This window comes from Ostrinia nubilalis, chromosome 3 (genome assembly GCF_963855985.1).
Source record: "Ostrinia nubilalis chromosome 3, ilOstNubi1.1, whole genome shotgun sequence".
NCBI lineage: Eukaryota > Metazoa > Arthropoda > Insecta > Lepidoptera > Crambidae > Ostrinia > Ostrinia nubilalis.
The window spans coordinates 4,214,053-4,230,733 of record NC_087090.1 but is presented as its reverse complement, the minus strand read 5'-3'; the positions used below and the strand labels follow the sequence as shown (position 1 = coordinate 4,230,733).

Here is a 16,681-nt window from a genome sequence, read left to right as displayed (position 1 = left end):
AAGTTATCATTATAATTAAACTGTAACGTCAATAAAACAAATACAATCTTAATTTATTTTGTTTAATTTATAAATGTACAAACGACTGTGGTGGCACATCAAGCAAAAACACATTATGTATATCTTAATGACATTTAGGCGCGATTAACTTAATTAATTAATTAATGCACATAATCGGAAGTGTCAATAATCTCAAATGAGAATGTTTTCATCGAACTTAATTCACAATCACTTAAAAGATCAATTTCTTCTCTTAAATTATTCCTATTTATTCTTATCTATTTGCCCTATTTCTAATTAAACTGATTGACCAAAGACATTTGATCCAATCGTTAATTAAATTGCACATCCTATTTCGTAAATGCCATTAATTTTCCTTGTTTCGGAGACAAAACTGTACAAGTACTTAACTTAAAAGGATCAAAAATGATATGTCGTATTCTCAAATAAGGTTGCCAGATGGTCGGGATTTGACGGAACTTTCTCGATTTTTCGGACTCTAGTCTACTTAAGTAAATTCTTCCGAAAACAACTTCCTACCAGGTGTACCTAATAAGAATAATTTAAAGCCTGTTTATCGACAAGGCTGTAAAAATAAGACTTAAGACTATCGCAGAGGCAGCTGTCGTTGCCGAAGCGCTTTTTTTTCCACTTCAGCGAGTGGGCCGGTGTCTTCGTCGAGGGTCTTCCCTTGGACGAAGGCCGAGATCAGGCCTAGGGCTGCGGCCGGCTGGTCTGCAGGCACCATGTGCCCTGCTCCGCGAATCATAACTTCTGTGAGGTTACCAGCTGTCTTGTAGTAACTGTGGAGATTAATGAAACAGTTTTAAAAAAAGTAAATGTGCTCCATCAGACATTGAATGGAACTGGCATGGTTAGTAGCTATGGTTTAATTCCCAAGGATGCTTTATCTATACCAGTGGTTCTTAACCTTTAAGTCATGAGGGACCATTTTCCCAATTTTCTGCCTTGCCAGGGACCACCTCAATCGGTCAAAACCAGTTTGACTGCAAAAATCATTTAAAATTGGTTTTGACCAAGGTGTGCAAGTGCACTTCGTGGACCACTTGGAATGCCTCCAGGGACCACCAGTGGTCCGCGGACCACCGGTTAAGAACCACTGATCTATATTTATTATTTAAAAAAATAGGTAAATGGAAAACAAACAAGGACTAAAGAAAACGCTTACCCAGCTAGCCTTTCATTATGGTACCATGGCTTCCGTGCCGCCTTGCCGAACTGCGCCGATCCTGAGAACGCTAGAGATTTGTACGTGTTCACTGAGGGGTGGTAGGCCACGATTATGTCTAAATGTCCGCTGGAATTAAATTAAATGATTAATTAATTAAGTAAATAAATTAAAATTATCCCTTAAGCCGATAAAAATACTGTTATGGTACATAGACGCTAGGAACCTAATGCTGAATCATGAGAATTTTCAGGCTGTCTCATTATCACATGATTCTATCTTGTGGCGCAATCACAATCATCAGAGTTGTGCGACAGTAGAGTTGTAGTGTACTTTTCTGTCAAAATACTATTTGTTTCTTTTATTTCATTGATTTTTACCAAAGCAATCTTCCTAAAATTAGTAAGATATTACGACTACTTCAGAATAATATTTTCCAAGCAATAAACTCACTTGTACAGCATAACCCTGTAGTTGTCTAGCAGTTCTTCCAGCCACATCTTCGCGCTGCCCATGAAGTCTGGCACCAGCTTTCTATACACCACGCCTATCGACGTAAAGTTGGTATTTCCCACGTGCAGTGCTCGTCGCACCTCCGATCTTTGAAGATACTCTGTGTAAGCGCCGTCCAGGCTGATGTCGTCTTGAAGGAAGTTGTACAAGTTGTGTAGGTGCGACTCCGTCGAGAACAGCTGCAGGAGGTAGTTGTAGTACTGAAACAAGAAAGAAAACAGGGTGTGGATTTTGATAGAGCTTCGGAAAAATTACAGCTCGATATTTTTGTGTTTAATTAGTAGTGCCAAGAATTATCTGTCTAAAGAACTGTTTAAATCAATATCTGAATAAGTAATTCATGTCTGTAGTATACGCATATACTCGTATAGCATGTTATCTTTGAGCATCTCCCCATCGCTGATTCACACGACGACTTAAACTGCACTATGGCCACGCGGTCGTTAAACGTAGGTACCTCTCTCTGCAGCGCCTGCAGCCTGTAGTATAGTATACACATCACGGGACTTACAGCATACGCCTTGAGCATCTCTCCATCGCTGATGAACTGCACGACGGCCGACTCGAACTGCGCCATGAAGTCGGCGACCCGGTCGTCTACTAGACCTGCCTCGCGTACGAAGTGGCTGTACCTCTGCAGCGTTTGTGGGTCGATGAAGCCGTTGCCGATCGCCATGCCCTGGGGGTCAGAATAGGTAGGGCTAGAGACTCTGGATTTACAAAAATACGTTAATAGAAATTGAAAAATTATTCCAGACCAATTTTCTCGCACGTATAATAAAAGAAGTAAAATATTAAATTACCTTCTCACAATCAGAGTGAGATATCAGAATTAAGAACACTTTAACATTATACATTGTGATTAACAATTTATTTACGTAAGTGTGTACCTACTTACCCTAACTGTATACGTACCTAATCAAAAATTTTATCGTAAATAGCAACTTTAAGTATCAAGTAAGTAATGATAGCATAGGTACAGATAATTTCCTGGATGTCGGGACCTGTCTGTGTTGTGACTTACCCATAAACTTTCCACAAATGAGACACATTAGTTAAACAATAGAGCTTGAACTCTATGTAATATAACTCACATAAAGGTTGATGGGCTCATTCTCTTCCCTGTGCCAGTGGATCTGAACGCCCAGCGATGGGATGTGCTTCCCAGCATACGACTCCCCGGCTATCGTGAGCGGGGCCTTCCTGAGTTCCGGGAATAGCGTCAAGAACTGCTGTAAGGCTGAGTATAAGTTCTCTCCAATCTGAAAAAAGAAACAAATAAGCAAAAGTCGTGAGAAAACACTTGAAAAGGGATAAATAATGTAGAGTTCGAAAATCATTTTCCTCAATTGATTGGTTTGAATAAGACTAAGTAAGTAGATTAAGTTTTTTTCAGGTTTATGCTAAGGGTAGGACTTTCTGGTAAGGGTTTGGAGGAAAAAGCTCTTTAGGGTTATAAAAATAATTAATGAAAGAGTGCTGGCCAAGAAGTGCCTTTATTATGTTGGAAAATTAAAAATAAAAGAAAAACACACTCACTGTAGTCTGATTTGTCGCGTACCCACGATCGTCGTCCGTGAAACTGAAGCCCGTGCCGACAGGGTTGTCAATGAATAGGAGAGAATGGTTTTTACCCCATGAGTATTTGAGTTCTGTAACAAAAAAAACCCTTAGGGCCTCCGCTAAAACGGTCCTGTATCGAAAATTAGTACAGTGCACGCGTTCATTCCAAGTATACGTAACTTAATCGGATTACTAATGTTTGGCCAAAAAACGTTTCCCAAATTATCACATCGCAAACAACGTTTCGCAAATTTTCATTTGGCAAATTCTCATTTGGCAAAACAACTTATTGCAAACTTTTAATTCGCAAATGTCGTTTTTGGCATATCATTGTTTAGCAAATTATTGTTTGGCAAAGTATGTTTTGCCAAATGCTTCATTTGGCAAAAATATTTCACGATAAACTATTTACAAAATAATTTGATTGGTGCATATAATGGAATACAAATTAGCTTGTGGGTATTATTTTGTTTAGTGGGTAATTAATATAAAATTTGTTCTAAATTAATTTTCTTATTTCATTCTTTTTATCGAAATTTCCAAATGATTCATTAACAATAGAGGTGATTCTAGCGCTCGGCGGCCGCTGCCGCGGCACGCTTCGCTCGCCTTCGCGCATTAAGGGTCACTGTTCTAACCTAACCTAACCCACTATTTTCTGCAATACCTACTTTTTGCAACCATACTACTTTCTGCAATCTCTTTGTTTTACATAAAATTCTTGTGAAAACCATGATCATGTGCCTTATGCTTTGATTTGTGGGTGGGTAAGTATGTGAGGTGTCAATTTGACCAAACAAATTATTTGGGATATAATATTTGGCGAAATAAAACATTTGCTATATAAACATTTGCCAAGTAAAATTTTGCCAAATGATAATTTGACCAAATGAATTAGTTGCGAAAAGTACAGTTGCTAAAAGTTCATTTGGGAAATGAAACTTTGGCGATAAGTTGTTTGCGAAGTGAAAAGACAATGCCGGAAATTGGCGTCTTTTTTTTTTCGCGCGGCCATCGACCAAACTTTGTTTTTTGATTACAAAATAGTGTAATAAATCAAACTTACTATGACATGTATACCTCTAAACTCAGTCTGAACTGAGTTACGAGCATTAGAAGTTTGATGATTTTCATACTAGATTTGCTTTTTGCGCGCAAAGTTTTGTAAGAAATTGCAACAAACTAGTGAGATTGTATGTGTAAATAAACAATACCATCCATTAAAGGCTCCAGACATCAGTATGGAGCAGAATCAGCGCAATAAAAAAATAGCGCAATATTTTGTTGCAATTTCTTACAAAACTTGCGCACAAAAAGCAAATCTAGTATGAAAATCATCAAACTTCTAATGCTCGTAACTCAGTTCAGACTGAGTTTAGAGGTATACATGCCATAGTAAGTTTGGTTTATTACACTATTTTGTAATCAAAAAACAAAGTTTGATCGATGGCCGCGCGAAAAAAAAAAGACGCCACTTTCCATACAAAATCTGGCATTGCCATTTGGCGAAAAGTAATTTGGCCAAACGGAAGGATACCAACTTAATCGGCGGGCGGGCGGGCGATTTTAGGCCTTGATGAGGTTATGTTGTACATAGGCTCTTCTGTTTCTCTCTCTGTGTGTCTTCTTGATTGATAAGTAACTACTTAATAAATTGTCTAGTGGAGAAGAAAAAGCATCTTCACAAAATACATTACCTTCCAAGTTATGGTCGTCGTTCACGAAGAACGGCCCTATTTCGGTGAACAGCCCGTATAAAGAAGAAGCCCCCGGTCCACCCTGGAGCCATATGATCCACGGGGTGTCTTCCAAAGGCTTGTCCTGCACTGGGAAGTACCAGAACCAGAGGTTGGCATTGTATTCTTTGTTGACCTGCGAATGAGAATCGATTCAATATTAACTTACAAAAAAAAGCTATGCAAATATTGTAAACGGATAAATTTTGTTTGTAAGAAAAAAGTCTGTGGCATTGTTAAACCTATTTTGAATATTCATTCACCATTAAAAAGGCTAAAACTCCCGAGTGACATAGACCGAAATTCAAGCGAGCGAAGTAAACGCTAGTTTATTTTTATCTTAGCACGCGCAAATTTATTGACAGGAATTAGGATCTATCTGTCGATGCAATTTAAGGTCGCGAGTAAGTTTTCTAGTATTAATTCCCAAAACTTATAAATAACAATACTCACAGTCAAATACCCAGCATAGCTGTCCATATCTGGCAGTAAATAATCAGAGTCGACTTTAGCGGCCTTCCTAGCTTCTTCTAGCTTGTTTTGCTCTATGTAAGGCGTGAGGAGCAGCGGCGTTCCAGCATCGAAGCCTGACTTGGCGCGGCTGGACTTGTAGGTGCGCTCCATGAAGGTCAGGATCGGCTCTGGAGCTTCCCCGGGGGGTAAATCCGGCAGGAGACTCTCGCCTCCTAGCACTTGTGAAGTGCATCTATGGAAAAGTAGGTAGTCTATGGAGAATTTGCGTGCGAGTTACCTTAGTACGGACTAAATCTACTCAGCGTTGTTTCATTGAATCCTTCAGATAGATCGCTCTCACACTAGTAAGTATGGTGATATATTATTAGCTAGTTATTTGTGAATTTATTTTACTATTTCATAAAACTAGTTTTTTAAAGCAACCGTTTGATTTTAAACGTAAGCGATTAACTTAAAAAATTATCGATCTCGTACAAATTCTGTTTTTTGATTACCTAAATTCTTTCAAAATTCATTTTTATGTGTAACAATTATGATTTAAAGAACACCGCGATCCATCATAAAATCCGAATAAAAAACAAGAAATAATGCAGAAACTTGATGTGAGATACAAATGCATTTGAAAAAAATCATCTTTCTCTCTACAAACGCGTCGTAAGCGACTTCACTTTCTCGTGTACGTTTTCTACATAATAACAACATCGTAATTCGCAAGTGCCAATGACATAATGAGTTTGTTTAGCACTGATCGGTAAGATAATGACGACTAAATTGTTATGTAAATAAACTTTTACTTTTTCTTTCTTGTTAATCTTTCACAAACTTATAAAAATAAAACTAATTTTACGATTTATTCCAAAGTTTTCTAAAATTTAAGATCCTTTGATTATTTCAAAACAATATTCCCACGACTATTCGTGTGAACAATCAGCCAGTATTCAAAAGGAAAGCTCTTCTCAGTCTAATTTCACACTGACCAATTTTTTCAAAGGTTTAGTTAAGTAACTACTGGCCGTTACGACTCTACCATGTAATTCGAATAGATTATATTAGGACCTAAAAAGGTACTGGCCACTGCGTCGTCACTTGTTTTTTTTTCGATGTCACTTTAAAATTCGAATAGACTCACATCAGCACCGACAGAAACGCCAACAGCATCCTGCTTCTCTTGAGCTCTAGGTAGGTCTATCCACGCTTCGTCCTGCTTCGGAGATGGGTCAGCGCGGAATGGAACCGGGGTGGTGGTCTCAGGACCCTTGTATACTCGCTCGGCTTGTTCTGCACTTGCGCCTTGAACTTGGATTTATCTCGATCTTATGTACAGGGTGATTAAAAAAAAATCGCGGATAGCGAAATAAATTGTTTGCAGTTGAAGTTGTAGGTAAATAGAACGTTTTGTTATGACTTTATAGAAACACTATTTTTATTTATAGAGAGCAATGTCAATACTACGGATTTCGGATACCTAAATAAACAGAGTTGTGATCCTGATTGCCTATTTAAAGCTTACGCCCAATTCATTATTTTACAGATTGTACTAAATGAGGGAAATTTATTCATGGGTTTTTTTATCAATACCATTATTTGGTTAAATATTTGATAATCATAATATGATGCATTATAATTGGCCTTTATCGCATAAAAGTACTCTTCATTACTAATATTAATTAAGTGGTGACAGGTGGTTTAACGTTGATAAGAATTTAAACAAAGGCTTTATCTCTTATCACTTGGTACTTGATGTCCTACGACCTAACTAACTATTACATAAAAACATTCAACTTTCTTACATAATAATAAAACAAAATAAATAAGGTTGTTTCCCAAAACATCGGCCTAAGGAGCAGCCTGTACATAGCCGGTATCGGTAAACAGGTACTGCGTACCAATGACCTGTTTAGCATAATCCTGCTCCCACGGCCCGCGGGCCGCGATAGATTCTTGCACGATCTCAGACCGATTTGCTCTATATTTAGGATGTTCATAGTAAACATCGAATCTACGTGTGCCAGATCACTAATCAGAGCGCGGCTGATGATGGCTCATATCTATAACCCGGCTCCAATCTTGGACCCTACGCAAAACCGTCCTATTTGAGCGAATTGACTGTGTATTCCATTATAGTACGTAACGATAGAGCGTACATAGCTTGCGTCACTGTTCTTCCTTCATTGATCAAAGGTAGCCGATTGCAGACTGCGTGAGAAGGCAGATCGGTTTGTCGATGCGAACCTTATTTTCCCACGGTCATAAATTTTGGATGGGCCAACCCCGGCCGTTTTCCGGTTTCCCAACTGTTTAAGACTCCGAACAACGTCCAATTATGTAATTGATTAGGTCATTCTTTTGTTTTAAGGGCTCGTAAAACAAAATAACAACTTTTGATTTAGAAAATTATGGATGGTTTTTACGTGCGAATATTAGGTAATTAGCTTTACGATTAATATCGAAATACTTATGCTGTTATCGATATTTGAATTTCGTTTGATTGTTGCCTACCTAGAATATGTAAAAGACATTAAACTTGGAGCGAACAAAGAAAAAGCTAATAAATAAGACTATAAGTAAACAACAAAGTAGGTTGTAGGCTTTGCTTATTATTATAAAGTAAGAACAAATTGTAAACCTTATCCATGCACAATATTAAAACATTACTGCTACGTTTCATCGTCCATTTACGATGGGATGAAAACATTAACTCGTTCAATAAAACAAGTATTAATAAACATTACACATTCATTTTATTAAAATCTCTTGAATATGGCACATTTATCTTATTATAACATTTTAATATTTAAGTAAGCGTCTGAAAGTATAATATTTGAACGTAAATTAGCTACTTAATCTTCTGCAATTGATCACTTTTCTTCCAGCATCCTTCATCTGACATATTGTGAAACTTTTGGAGGCACAATCTTGACACCTTACATACAAAATGGCAGTTATTCTATGGCAAGGAAGTTATCCACAGTTGACTCCAAGAACTTTTTGGGCATCAAGAGTCATTCAGGGTTCATGACGGTGAAAAAGGAATACGATTCCAATATTTTCTTCTGGTACTTCCCCCACGAGAGGTCGGCAGAGAAGCCATGGGTAATTTGGCTGCAGGGAGGACCAGGGTTTTCGTCGCTCGTCGGACTCTTTCATGGTGTGGGACCTTTGAAGATTGAGGACTCTAAAGGTACAGTGGCAGCGGCAAGTTGCTATAAGAAATACTTAAACTAAGGTCATAATTAAATTTATGCTTAATTAATCAAAATCTTTTAGTAAATCTACAAAAAGGAACGTGGGCAAATGACTATTCTCTGCTATTTGTGGACAATCCTGTAGGCGCCGGCTTCAGCTATACGCGCGACGACAGAGGCTATACGAGTGGGCAAGACGAAGTAAGAACACACCTTTCTTTAAGCCATTATTTCATTATCAGCCTACTTAGTCCAATGCTGGACATGCCTCCTCTATGCATATGCAATGACTTTCTCAAGAAAGTAACTCGATAATCCAGCAATCATCTTTCTTTCAAGTATATTATCAGTGCTCTTATTAAATTACTACCTACTATTATTAAAAGACTTTATCAATACTAATAGATCGGTGAACAGCTGCTAGAGTTCCTGGTCCAGTTCCTCCAAGTGTTCTCAGAACTGCAGGATGCGCCCCTATTCATCGCAGGGCAGTCTTACTCAGGAAAATATGTGCCGACTCTAGGACTCTACATCCACAGATACAGGAGTAAAGGGGGACGCATCAATTTGAAGGTATGCAGGATCATTGACCACTCTTTTATCGTGGTATTGACCTTAGTAAGCAGTGCCATAATGCTTCAGATGGATAGTTATTATAACCTGTAGCACAGGTTATAGAAGTAGCTTCACGTGTAAAAACAGTTTTATGTCTTAGATTAGATATTTTAAGTTCACAGATTAGGATGTTTTTAGTGTTTTAAGTTTTTTTTTAATATTACATATTTAAATAAATAGTTGCCTATCGACAGTAAATAACAAACAAAGTTTTGTTACAAACTATGTAATTCAATTGGGTGCCTACACAATGACTTTTCAATAGGTGCTAGTTAGTTACTCACCAACTAATTAACTCAAGAAAGCATTAACATTCTTCTGCAACGTTAGACTATAATGACTTTGTATACACCTTTTTTACTCATGTTGAGATATTTGAATGCCTTGCTCTTAGGCTAGGAAAGCTCTCCTGGCAATTTCCTCTGATAATACCCTTCTTTATTTGAATGCTCATTTATATGATGATAACATTCCAGGGCATATCGATAGGCAATGGCCTGATCGACCCAAGGAACCAGGTCGCTCACAGCGAGCTCTGCAGCCTTCTTGGTCTATTGGGAATCGACGATTGTCACAGGCTGCTGAAAATAGAGAGAGAATGTATTGCGTATTTGGACAGAGGCAGGATGATCGACGCTGCTAATGTAAGAACATTTCGTTCATTCGTTTCAGCCGAACGACGTCCACTGCTGGACAAATGCCTCCACCAAGGATTTCCACAAAAACCGGTCCTGGGCCGCTCGCCTCTAGGCACCTCCCGCGACCTTCACCAGATCGTCGGTATACATAGCGGAAGGCCTAGGCCCACACATTTACTTTGACAACAATCAAAGAACATTTTTGTGTCATACTGCTTATATGAAACTAAAGTTCCTAATTTTACACGTACAACTACACCACTAACTTTGCATTTTACTCGTAGCATTGCACTTAACATTGCAATAACTCTCAAATTTATAATTTAGGCGTGTTTTTCAAGATGCGAAGCTGCGAATGCACACTGCAGTGTGCAGAGGCGTCTCCAGCCCATGTAGTGCCAATGTGCAGGTCAGCTTCAATAAAATGCGCCCTATCTCCAAATCGTTATTTTCTTGTATTTTATCTCATTCAGAAATTCAACGAGTCAATAGAATTTATAAAAGCCAAGAGCGGCGTCAACATCTACAATCTGGATAAGGATCCGATGTCCACTGCCTTCCCATTGGAGGCGTTTGTGAACCGCGCGGATGTGCGCGGGTGGATCCACGTGGGTGAAACTACCTTCAATCTGAACAATCAGCACGTGTACAACAAGATGCTGCCCGACTTCATGAACACCACCAGGCCGTTTGTGGAGGAGCTCTTGGAACATTACGGGGTGTTGTGTTATAGGTAAGGTTTAACACTAACGACAGTCATTTAACTGGATTTAAGCGTAGATGCAATCGATTTATTTTATTCTATTTAGATCGATTGGCTGATTAGCTCTACACTTTTTCACAAAAAAGTTGTAAGATTTAAGTACCTAATATGAAACTAACGCTGCAATGCTCGGTTAACGAAACTGTACGGAAAGCTGCAGTCCGCGAGGAATGGCGACGTATTGCGAGGAACATCACTCATCGTGATTCACAATGATGACCACGACCACTCTGGCAAGAGTGTACATACCGACTGAGAAGAATGAAAGTAACTTTAATTGTTTATATGGTCATCTTCGATATTTTAATGAGCATAATGCAGCTGTAAAGTAAAAGTTAATAAAATAATGAGAGGATGTGTCAATAACTTTAATAAAATAATGACTTCAGGTGATTCAGATTGGCGCCGTAGAACTGCGTCAACTAAGGATGTTACCAGTGTGATATTATCTTCACATTAGTAATGTATACCTTTTCCCACTAGTGGTCAACTGGACGTCATCCTGCCGTACGCTCTGTCCAAGCGAGTGTACTCACAGCTGCGCTGGTCGCGGCGCAAGCAGTATGAGGACGCGCCGCGGATGCGCCTGCGCAAGTCCAGCAATGGAGCAGTTGTTGCGTAAGATAGCCCTTCTTTTACATAGTACTTACCTACTGTAAGTGTAGTCAGATTGGCAATCAACGTCGGTTTTATTCCAACATATTTTTTATGATAAAACGGCATTCAAATCGGTTCACTCATATTTAAAAAGCTAATTGCCGATGGCCTTGAATTAATGAACCGATTTTGATAAAACGTGTAAGAACAACAGCTGGTAAACCTTCTTTTAAATAAATATAAAATCGCTTCCATATCGGTTCACCCGTATACGGTCAAACCTATTCAAAACTTATCGTCGATTATAAAAAAAAGTATCAGGTTTCCCCTAAGGTTAACTTAACTGGAGGAGAATGCCAAAAGGCATTAAATTCATGTACTGTGTTTTATGTGCATGTAACATAAGTTTATTATGCTAGAAATTATACATGTATACTTTGTTTCAGCTACCGGCAAAGCGGCGGCAACTTCGTAGACGTGGTGATCCGACACGCGGGCCACATGGTGCCGAGTGAGCAACCTGAGCTCTTCCGATTTGTGCTGAAGGCGTTCATAGAAGAGTTTAAATGAATTATCATTGCTATTAACAATATTTAAATATGATCTTAACTAGAATTAAAATAAAATAGTTTTAAGTATAAGTTTCATGCAAAACAAGGGTCATAAAGAGGCAGAGGTTAGCTTACGCCCGTATTCACAAACGATGCTTGCTTAAGTGAAGCAGCAAATCGAACGCACAGCGTTGAATAGAACTCAGTGATTGGTTCGTGTGTCACCCTGTGCGTCCACGCGCACTGTGAGACCTCATAGTAATGTTTGTGAATACGGCGTTAGGATACTCTACATTTCTTCGCTGGTTATTTTTGTTATATTTTTTCAATTCTGTTTTTTTCAGTGTAACTCGAATAACTTAGTCAAAATGAGTCTCAGTTTATTTTAATATTGTTAATAGTAATAATATTTAAAGCGCAGCGATTACAATAATAACATTTACTGTGTTTATTTATTATGTTCGCTGCACTTCAATGCGACTTTCAACAATCGATAAGGCTATCAAGAAAGCAAGAGCTCTTAAATTATTTCAACTTGTACGCAATCATTACTTTTAGCGTTCCTTCGTCAATAGTGAAACGTTTACACCGAATTTTTAAAACAATTTAAGTTAAGGTAAAATAAGTACAATTATTATACTTATTGCTAATGAACTCCAAAGCCTTCTTTTTTTTAGCAAAAATGATAAAAGCCTATTCGCAGACCACTCATTTTTAGTTGGCCGATAGTTGGGCCCGATTCTAATTTGTATAAAAAATCTATCGGTGTAATGTGCGCACTTCTATAGCTGCCCATACTGATAACTCTACATACCTAGCTAGTACATAGTTACAAAACTATTATTACAAAAGGAATAAGATATCTTAGTGTTTCTACGAGTATCTTGTACGGTTTCTATAATTATTACGTAGCTCTACCATTTACATTGCTAGGGTTTTTGTCTGTATCATCTTTTGAAGCATCAGTCAACCGAAGGAAAAACTTCAATAACTAAATAGGCCTTTTCTTCTATTTTAGCTGCCAATAACTTTAAATGATCATAATCACTTACTTGGCACTTTACACGCTTCATGCGTAAATGTATTAATGAGCATGAAAAGATTGACGTGCTTACAATTTCTTACCTTCGATATTGGTATTTGTTAGTTAAGAAACTTCAGTGGAAATGGTGGCCACATGGATTCCTTTGATTTTTCCATTAATTTTGTTCAGCTTCAGGTATATTTTCATAATAATAAGTAAAATATGGGAATAATAATTGTAAAAATAAGAAAAACATATTTGAAATGCTATTGTTGTCCAGATGTTTTATGTATTTTGTTTATTTTTATTATGATGCTTAAAATAAAATATAAATAAGTAGGTATATGCTAGTTATTAAATTAAGAATTGGTTTTACCCCATTGCGTATTGGGTCAATAGACTCATTACTTTTATTTGTGACCATAAAATTAAAGTTTGTGACTAATTGCAGCATTCTATCAACCGGCGCAGACGACTGCGGTTGCCTGAAACTTACCCCGTTCATAAAGAATGGCAGCACAGAACTGGCCCGAACTCTATCGCGCGTAGACCCATCCCAGTTTCTGAATGTAACCAGCCATTCGGGTTTCCTCACCGTCAACGAGGAGTATGATTCGAATATTTTCTTCTGGTTCTTCCCTCATAAGGAGGCCGCGAGGAGACCTTGGATGATCTGGCTGCAAGGCGGGCCAGGGTGTTCGTCTCTGTACGGGTTATTTCACATTATAGGCCCGTTTCATATCGTGGATGAAGAGCGTATGTACTGACATTATTCTTTCAATTACATTTTTGATACTTAACTAGCTTATTGCGGTTACATACTAACTACTTACACAGACGGACTTGATGGAAATTCATAACAGTGAAGTGAAGAACACGTTGACATAAAAATGTGTTGTATTTCAATTCTATCTCAGTTTCGGCATAAATTTTATAGGAAAACAGTGCCATAGTGCCAAAGCAGTGCATAATCTGACTATCATTTCTCACAGTACACCCTCGGAATGTAACGTGGGCGAGTGATTACTCGCTGCTGTTCGTCGACAATCCAGTGGGTGCGGGATACAGCTACACAAAAGACAAGCGAGGTCTCACGACAAACGAGGACCAAGTACGTTGTTATGCGTAGCAATGACTTAAGCCTTTACCTACATTCCCTTCTTATTCTTTGCTTTAATTATCACGTGTCGCATCTCCTCGAACGAAAGCCAATTCTTTTAACTTCAAGAGATAACTGAGTTTTGGTGTTCAAAACTATTCTGTTGGTATTTTATCTTCAGTTTCCTGTACTTCTTTAGGTAGTATAAAATATTATAGATACCTATGTAGTAAGATCTTTTGTCAATTGTCCAGGTTGGCGAGCAGTTGTACGATTTTCTGGTCCAGTTCCTGAAAATCTTCCCAGAGATGAGAAAAGCCCCGCTTTTCATCGCCGGAGAGTCGTACGCCGGCAAATACGTCCCTGCCTTCGGTATTCAGATCCACAGACATAGATACAGTACTAATGAGACTATCAATTTCAAGGTAAGGCTAAGAAATCTGGTTTTTTGCCATTTTATTGGACATTTATTGCACGTACTTAATTCTAAAGATGTTTTTGCCCATACCTAAATACTTTTATCGCGAGACGATCTTGCTGTGCTGCATTGGTAAGTAATGTCGAGGTGCCTAAGATAACATCAGCAAAACAACTTTGGAATTCTGATCAAAATCCGAAAGAAAAATGCACTGATTCATGTGATTCAACCGATCGAGATTTTGAGAGACATTAATAATAGGTTATTATTTTTGTGTGATTTTGATTTTACTTCCACTTTTCAGGGTATGAGTATAGGCAACGGATTAATAGATCCACGGAGTCAGATGAATTACACTGAGCTGTGTGGCGTTATGGGTATCGTGGAAGGCGTAGACCTCATCAAACTGAAGCAAATAGAGACAGATGTTGTTAGGTTCATAGACGCGGGAAGAATGATCGATGCTGCTAACGTAAGAATTACACCTATGCAATATAATATTTACATTGTCATCATTATCATCACTAACGCTAACCGTAAGTATTATGGTAAGATTATAAGTGGCTGATGGTACCACCGCTTTGGGTTAGCAAGGTGTGTTGGTAATAAGAAACACTAACACGTATTGTTATTCTTCAGAAATTCAACGAAACAATAGAATTTATAAAGGAGAAAAGTGGCGTCAACATCTTCAACTTTAACAGAAACCCCAGTAAAGGGGCGCCGGAGTACGAAGCGTTTCTCAACAGGTCAGAGGTCCAGAGGGCGATCCACGTGGGCAACGTCGTCCACACCTTCAACAACCAGACTGTGTACCAGAGCATGCTGCCGGATATCATGAACACGACCAGACCGTTCCTCGAAGAGCTGCTGGAGCATTATGGGGTGTTGTCCTACAGGTAAGGCCGTGGGTAAGGCTTGTTCAACGTTCGAGGAAATCCCCGACTAAGTAGGTAGTTAGTTTGAAGTGCGAGTTTGAGAAGTAGTGTACCTATATCTGCGAGATAATGTTTCCTACATCCTATCTCTATTCTTTATGAAGAAAGAACAGAGAATCATAGAATACTAGATGACTATAGAGTCATTAGGGTATGTATGCTAATCAGAACTGCTCCTCCCTCCTTTTATATTTTTTTGGGATTGCTCTCTTTTCAATTTCAAATGATCAGTGAAAACTTCTGGGCTCATTTAAGACTCATTCTGTTTAAGTTATGTTTGTTAAACTAAAAGCTGTGTATGTTTTCCAAATAAAAAAAATACGAAATCATTGATTCAAACAAATCGTAAATAGCGTCGTAGGAACTTGACAATATTTGACCATATGTTTTAAGGTTGCTTCACTTATTACTTACACTGTATGTTGTATATTCTAGCGGGCAGTTGGACGTCATCTTGCCCTACGGCTTGTCCAAGCACCTGTACGATGTGCTAGAGTGGTCGGGTAGAGATGAGTACACGGTGGCGCCGCGGGAATGCGTCCGTCTATCGAAGGACGGCCCCATTGCTGCGTAAGTGTCGCTTTATTTTGATACGTGACTATTCTCACCACTACAACTCCTGTGTAGCCTGGATCTACAGCTTGACTGCCAATAAAACCCAAGCAGTGAAAGATAACTTTATCTCGGGGGAAAGTACTGACATTGGATCTGCAGCGACATTAATCAGAAGAACGAAGGAGGAGTTCAAAGTTAGGGCAGTTCCCTCTAGAGCAAAGTGGATGATAGGTGACAAAACAAAAGTTTAATAACCTTTCAGAAAAGATATACTTACCACGGACAGTCGGACAATAATCATTTATTTTGTTACCTTGATAGTGGAAAGTTAAATTGACAACACATCTACCCCATATATAAAATAACATGGGATAGAACATTGGGTACATGACAGTTGTATTTCCGCTATAGCTGTGCCGTTTTTGAACGTAGTTTCGCTCTGTATTATGGAAATAGAGTTTGTTACGAATGTAATTTCTTCTAGGAGGCCGGACTATTGTTTTTGACTCGTTAATTAACTAACATTTATTTTCTTTCAGTTATAAGAAATCAGGCGGTAACTTCGTTGAGGTGCTGATCCGACTGGCCGGCCATATGGTCCCCAACGACCAGCCTTACGTGGCCAGACATATGATAAGATCATTCATTAATCAGTTCAAAAATTAAAGAAATGCCTTCGATTTTTTTATTTTATTAATTACAGAAGTCGTCTAGGGTCTAGTAACATTTAGTCGGTCGTCATAAAAATGAGTAGGTACCTACGCTTATTAACTCTATAATGGTAAAATTTACTATCTTCCTAGTTAATTTTCAGTCAATAACA

General features: G+C 38.4%; 4 protein-coding genes across 5 annotated transcripts; 3 read left to right on the top strand and 1 right to left on the bottom strand.

Moving 5' to 3' along the window:
- Positions 1 to 46: 46 nt before the first annotated feature.
- On the bottom strand, positions 47 to 6,771 carry LOC135087632 (venom serine carboxypeptidase-like). Its single transcript, XM_063982370.1, has 9 exons — positions 6,605 to 6,771; positions 5,455 to 5,707; positions 4,963 to 5,137; positions 3,242 to 3,354; positions 2,797 to 2,964; positions 2,214 to 2,381; positions 1,643 to 1,902; positions 1,190 to 1,318; positions 47 to 803 (listed from the first exon to the last, which is right to left on the bottom strand). Exons 1-9 carry the CDS (start codon positions 6,631 to 6,633, stop codon positions 608 to 610), a joined length of 1,491 nt encoding a protein of 496 aa, XP_063838440.1. The 5' UTR covers positions 6,634 to 6,771; the 3' UTR covers positions 47 to 607.
- Positions 6,772 to 8,214: 1,443 nt separating this feature from the next.
- On the top strand, positions 8,215 to 9,465 carry LOC135087631 (vitellogenic carboxypeptidase-like). The gene is made up of 4 exons (XM_063982368.1): positions 8,215 to 8,273; positions 8,349 to 8,656; positions 8,743 to 8,861; positions 9,066 to 9,465. The coding sequence occupies exons 1-4, from the start codon at positions 8,236 to 8,238 to the stop codon at positions 9,324 to 9,326; spliced, it is 726 nt and encodes a 241-aa protein (XP_063838438.1). The 5' UTR covers positions 8,215 to 8,235; the 3' UTR covers positions 9,327 to 9,465.
- LOC135088133 (venom serine carboxypeptidase-like) lies at positions 9,466 to 11,843 on the top strand. The gene is made up of 4 exons (XM_063983014.1): positions 9,466 to 9,919; positions 10,387 to 10,646; positions 11,160 to 11,294; positions 11,720 to 11,843. Exons 1-4 carry the CDS (start codon positions 9,722 to 9,724, stop codon positions 11,841 to 11,843), a joined length of 717 nt encoding a protein of 238 aa, XP_063839084.1. The 5' UTR covers positions 9,466 to 9,721.
- Positions 11,844 to 12,591: 748 nt separating this feature from the next.
- Positions 12,592 to 16,538, top strand: LOC135087630 (vitellogenic carboxypeptidase-like). Of its 2 annotated transcripts, XM_063982367.1 has the most exons (8): positions 12,592 to 13,043; positions 13,300 to 13,604; positions 13,841 to 13,959; positions 14,202 to 14,372; positions 14,670 to 14,837; positions 15,005 to 15,264; positions 15,739 to 15,873; positions 16,398 to 16,538. In XM_063982367.1, the coding sequence occupies exons 1-8, from the start codon at positions 12,991 to 12,993 to the stop codon at positions 16,522 to 16,524; spliced, it is 1,338 nt and encodes a 445-aa protein (XP_063838437.1). In that variant the 5' UTR covers positions 12,592 to 12,990; the 3' UTR covers positions 16,525 to 16,538. The 2 variants fall into 2 exon arrangements, with proteins under 2 accessions (XP_063838437.1, XP_063838436.1); XM_063982366.1 differs by lacking the exon at positions 12,592 to 13,043 and having other exon boundaries at positions 13,069 to 13,604.
- Positions 16,539 to 16,681: the final 143 nt, after the last annotated feature.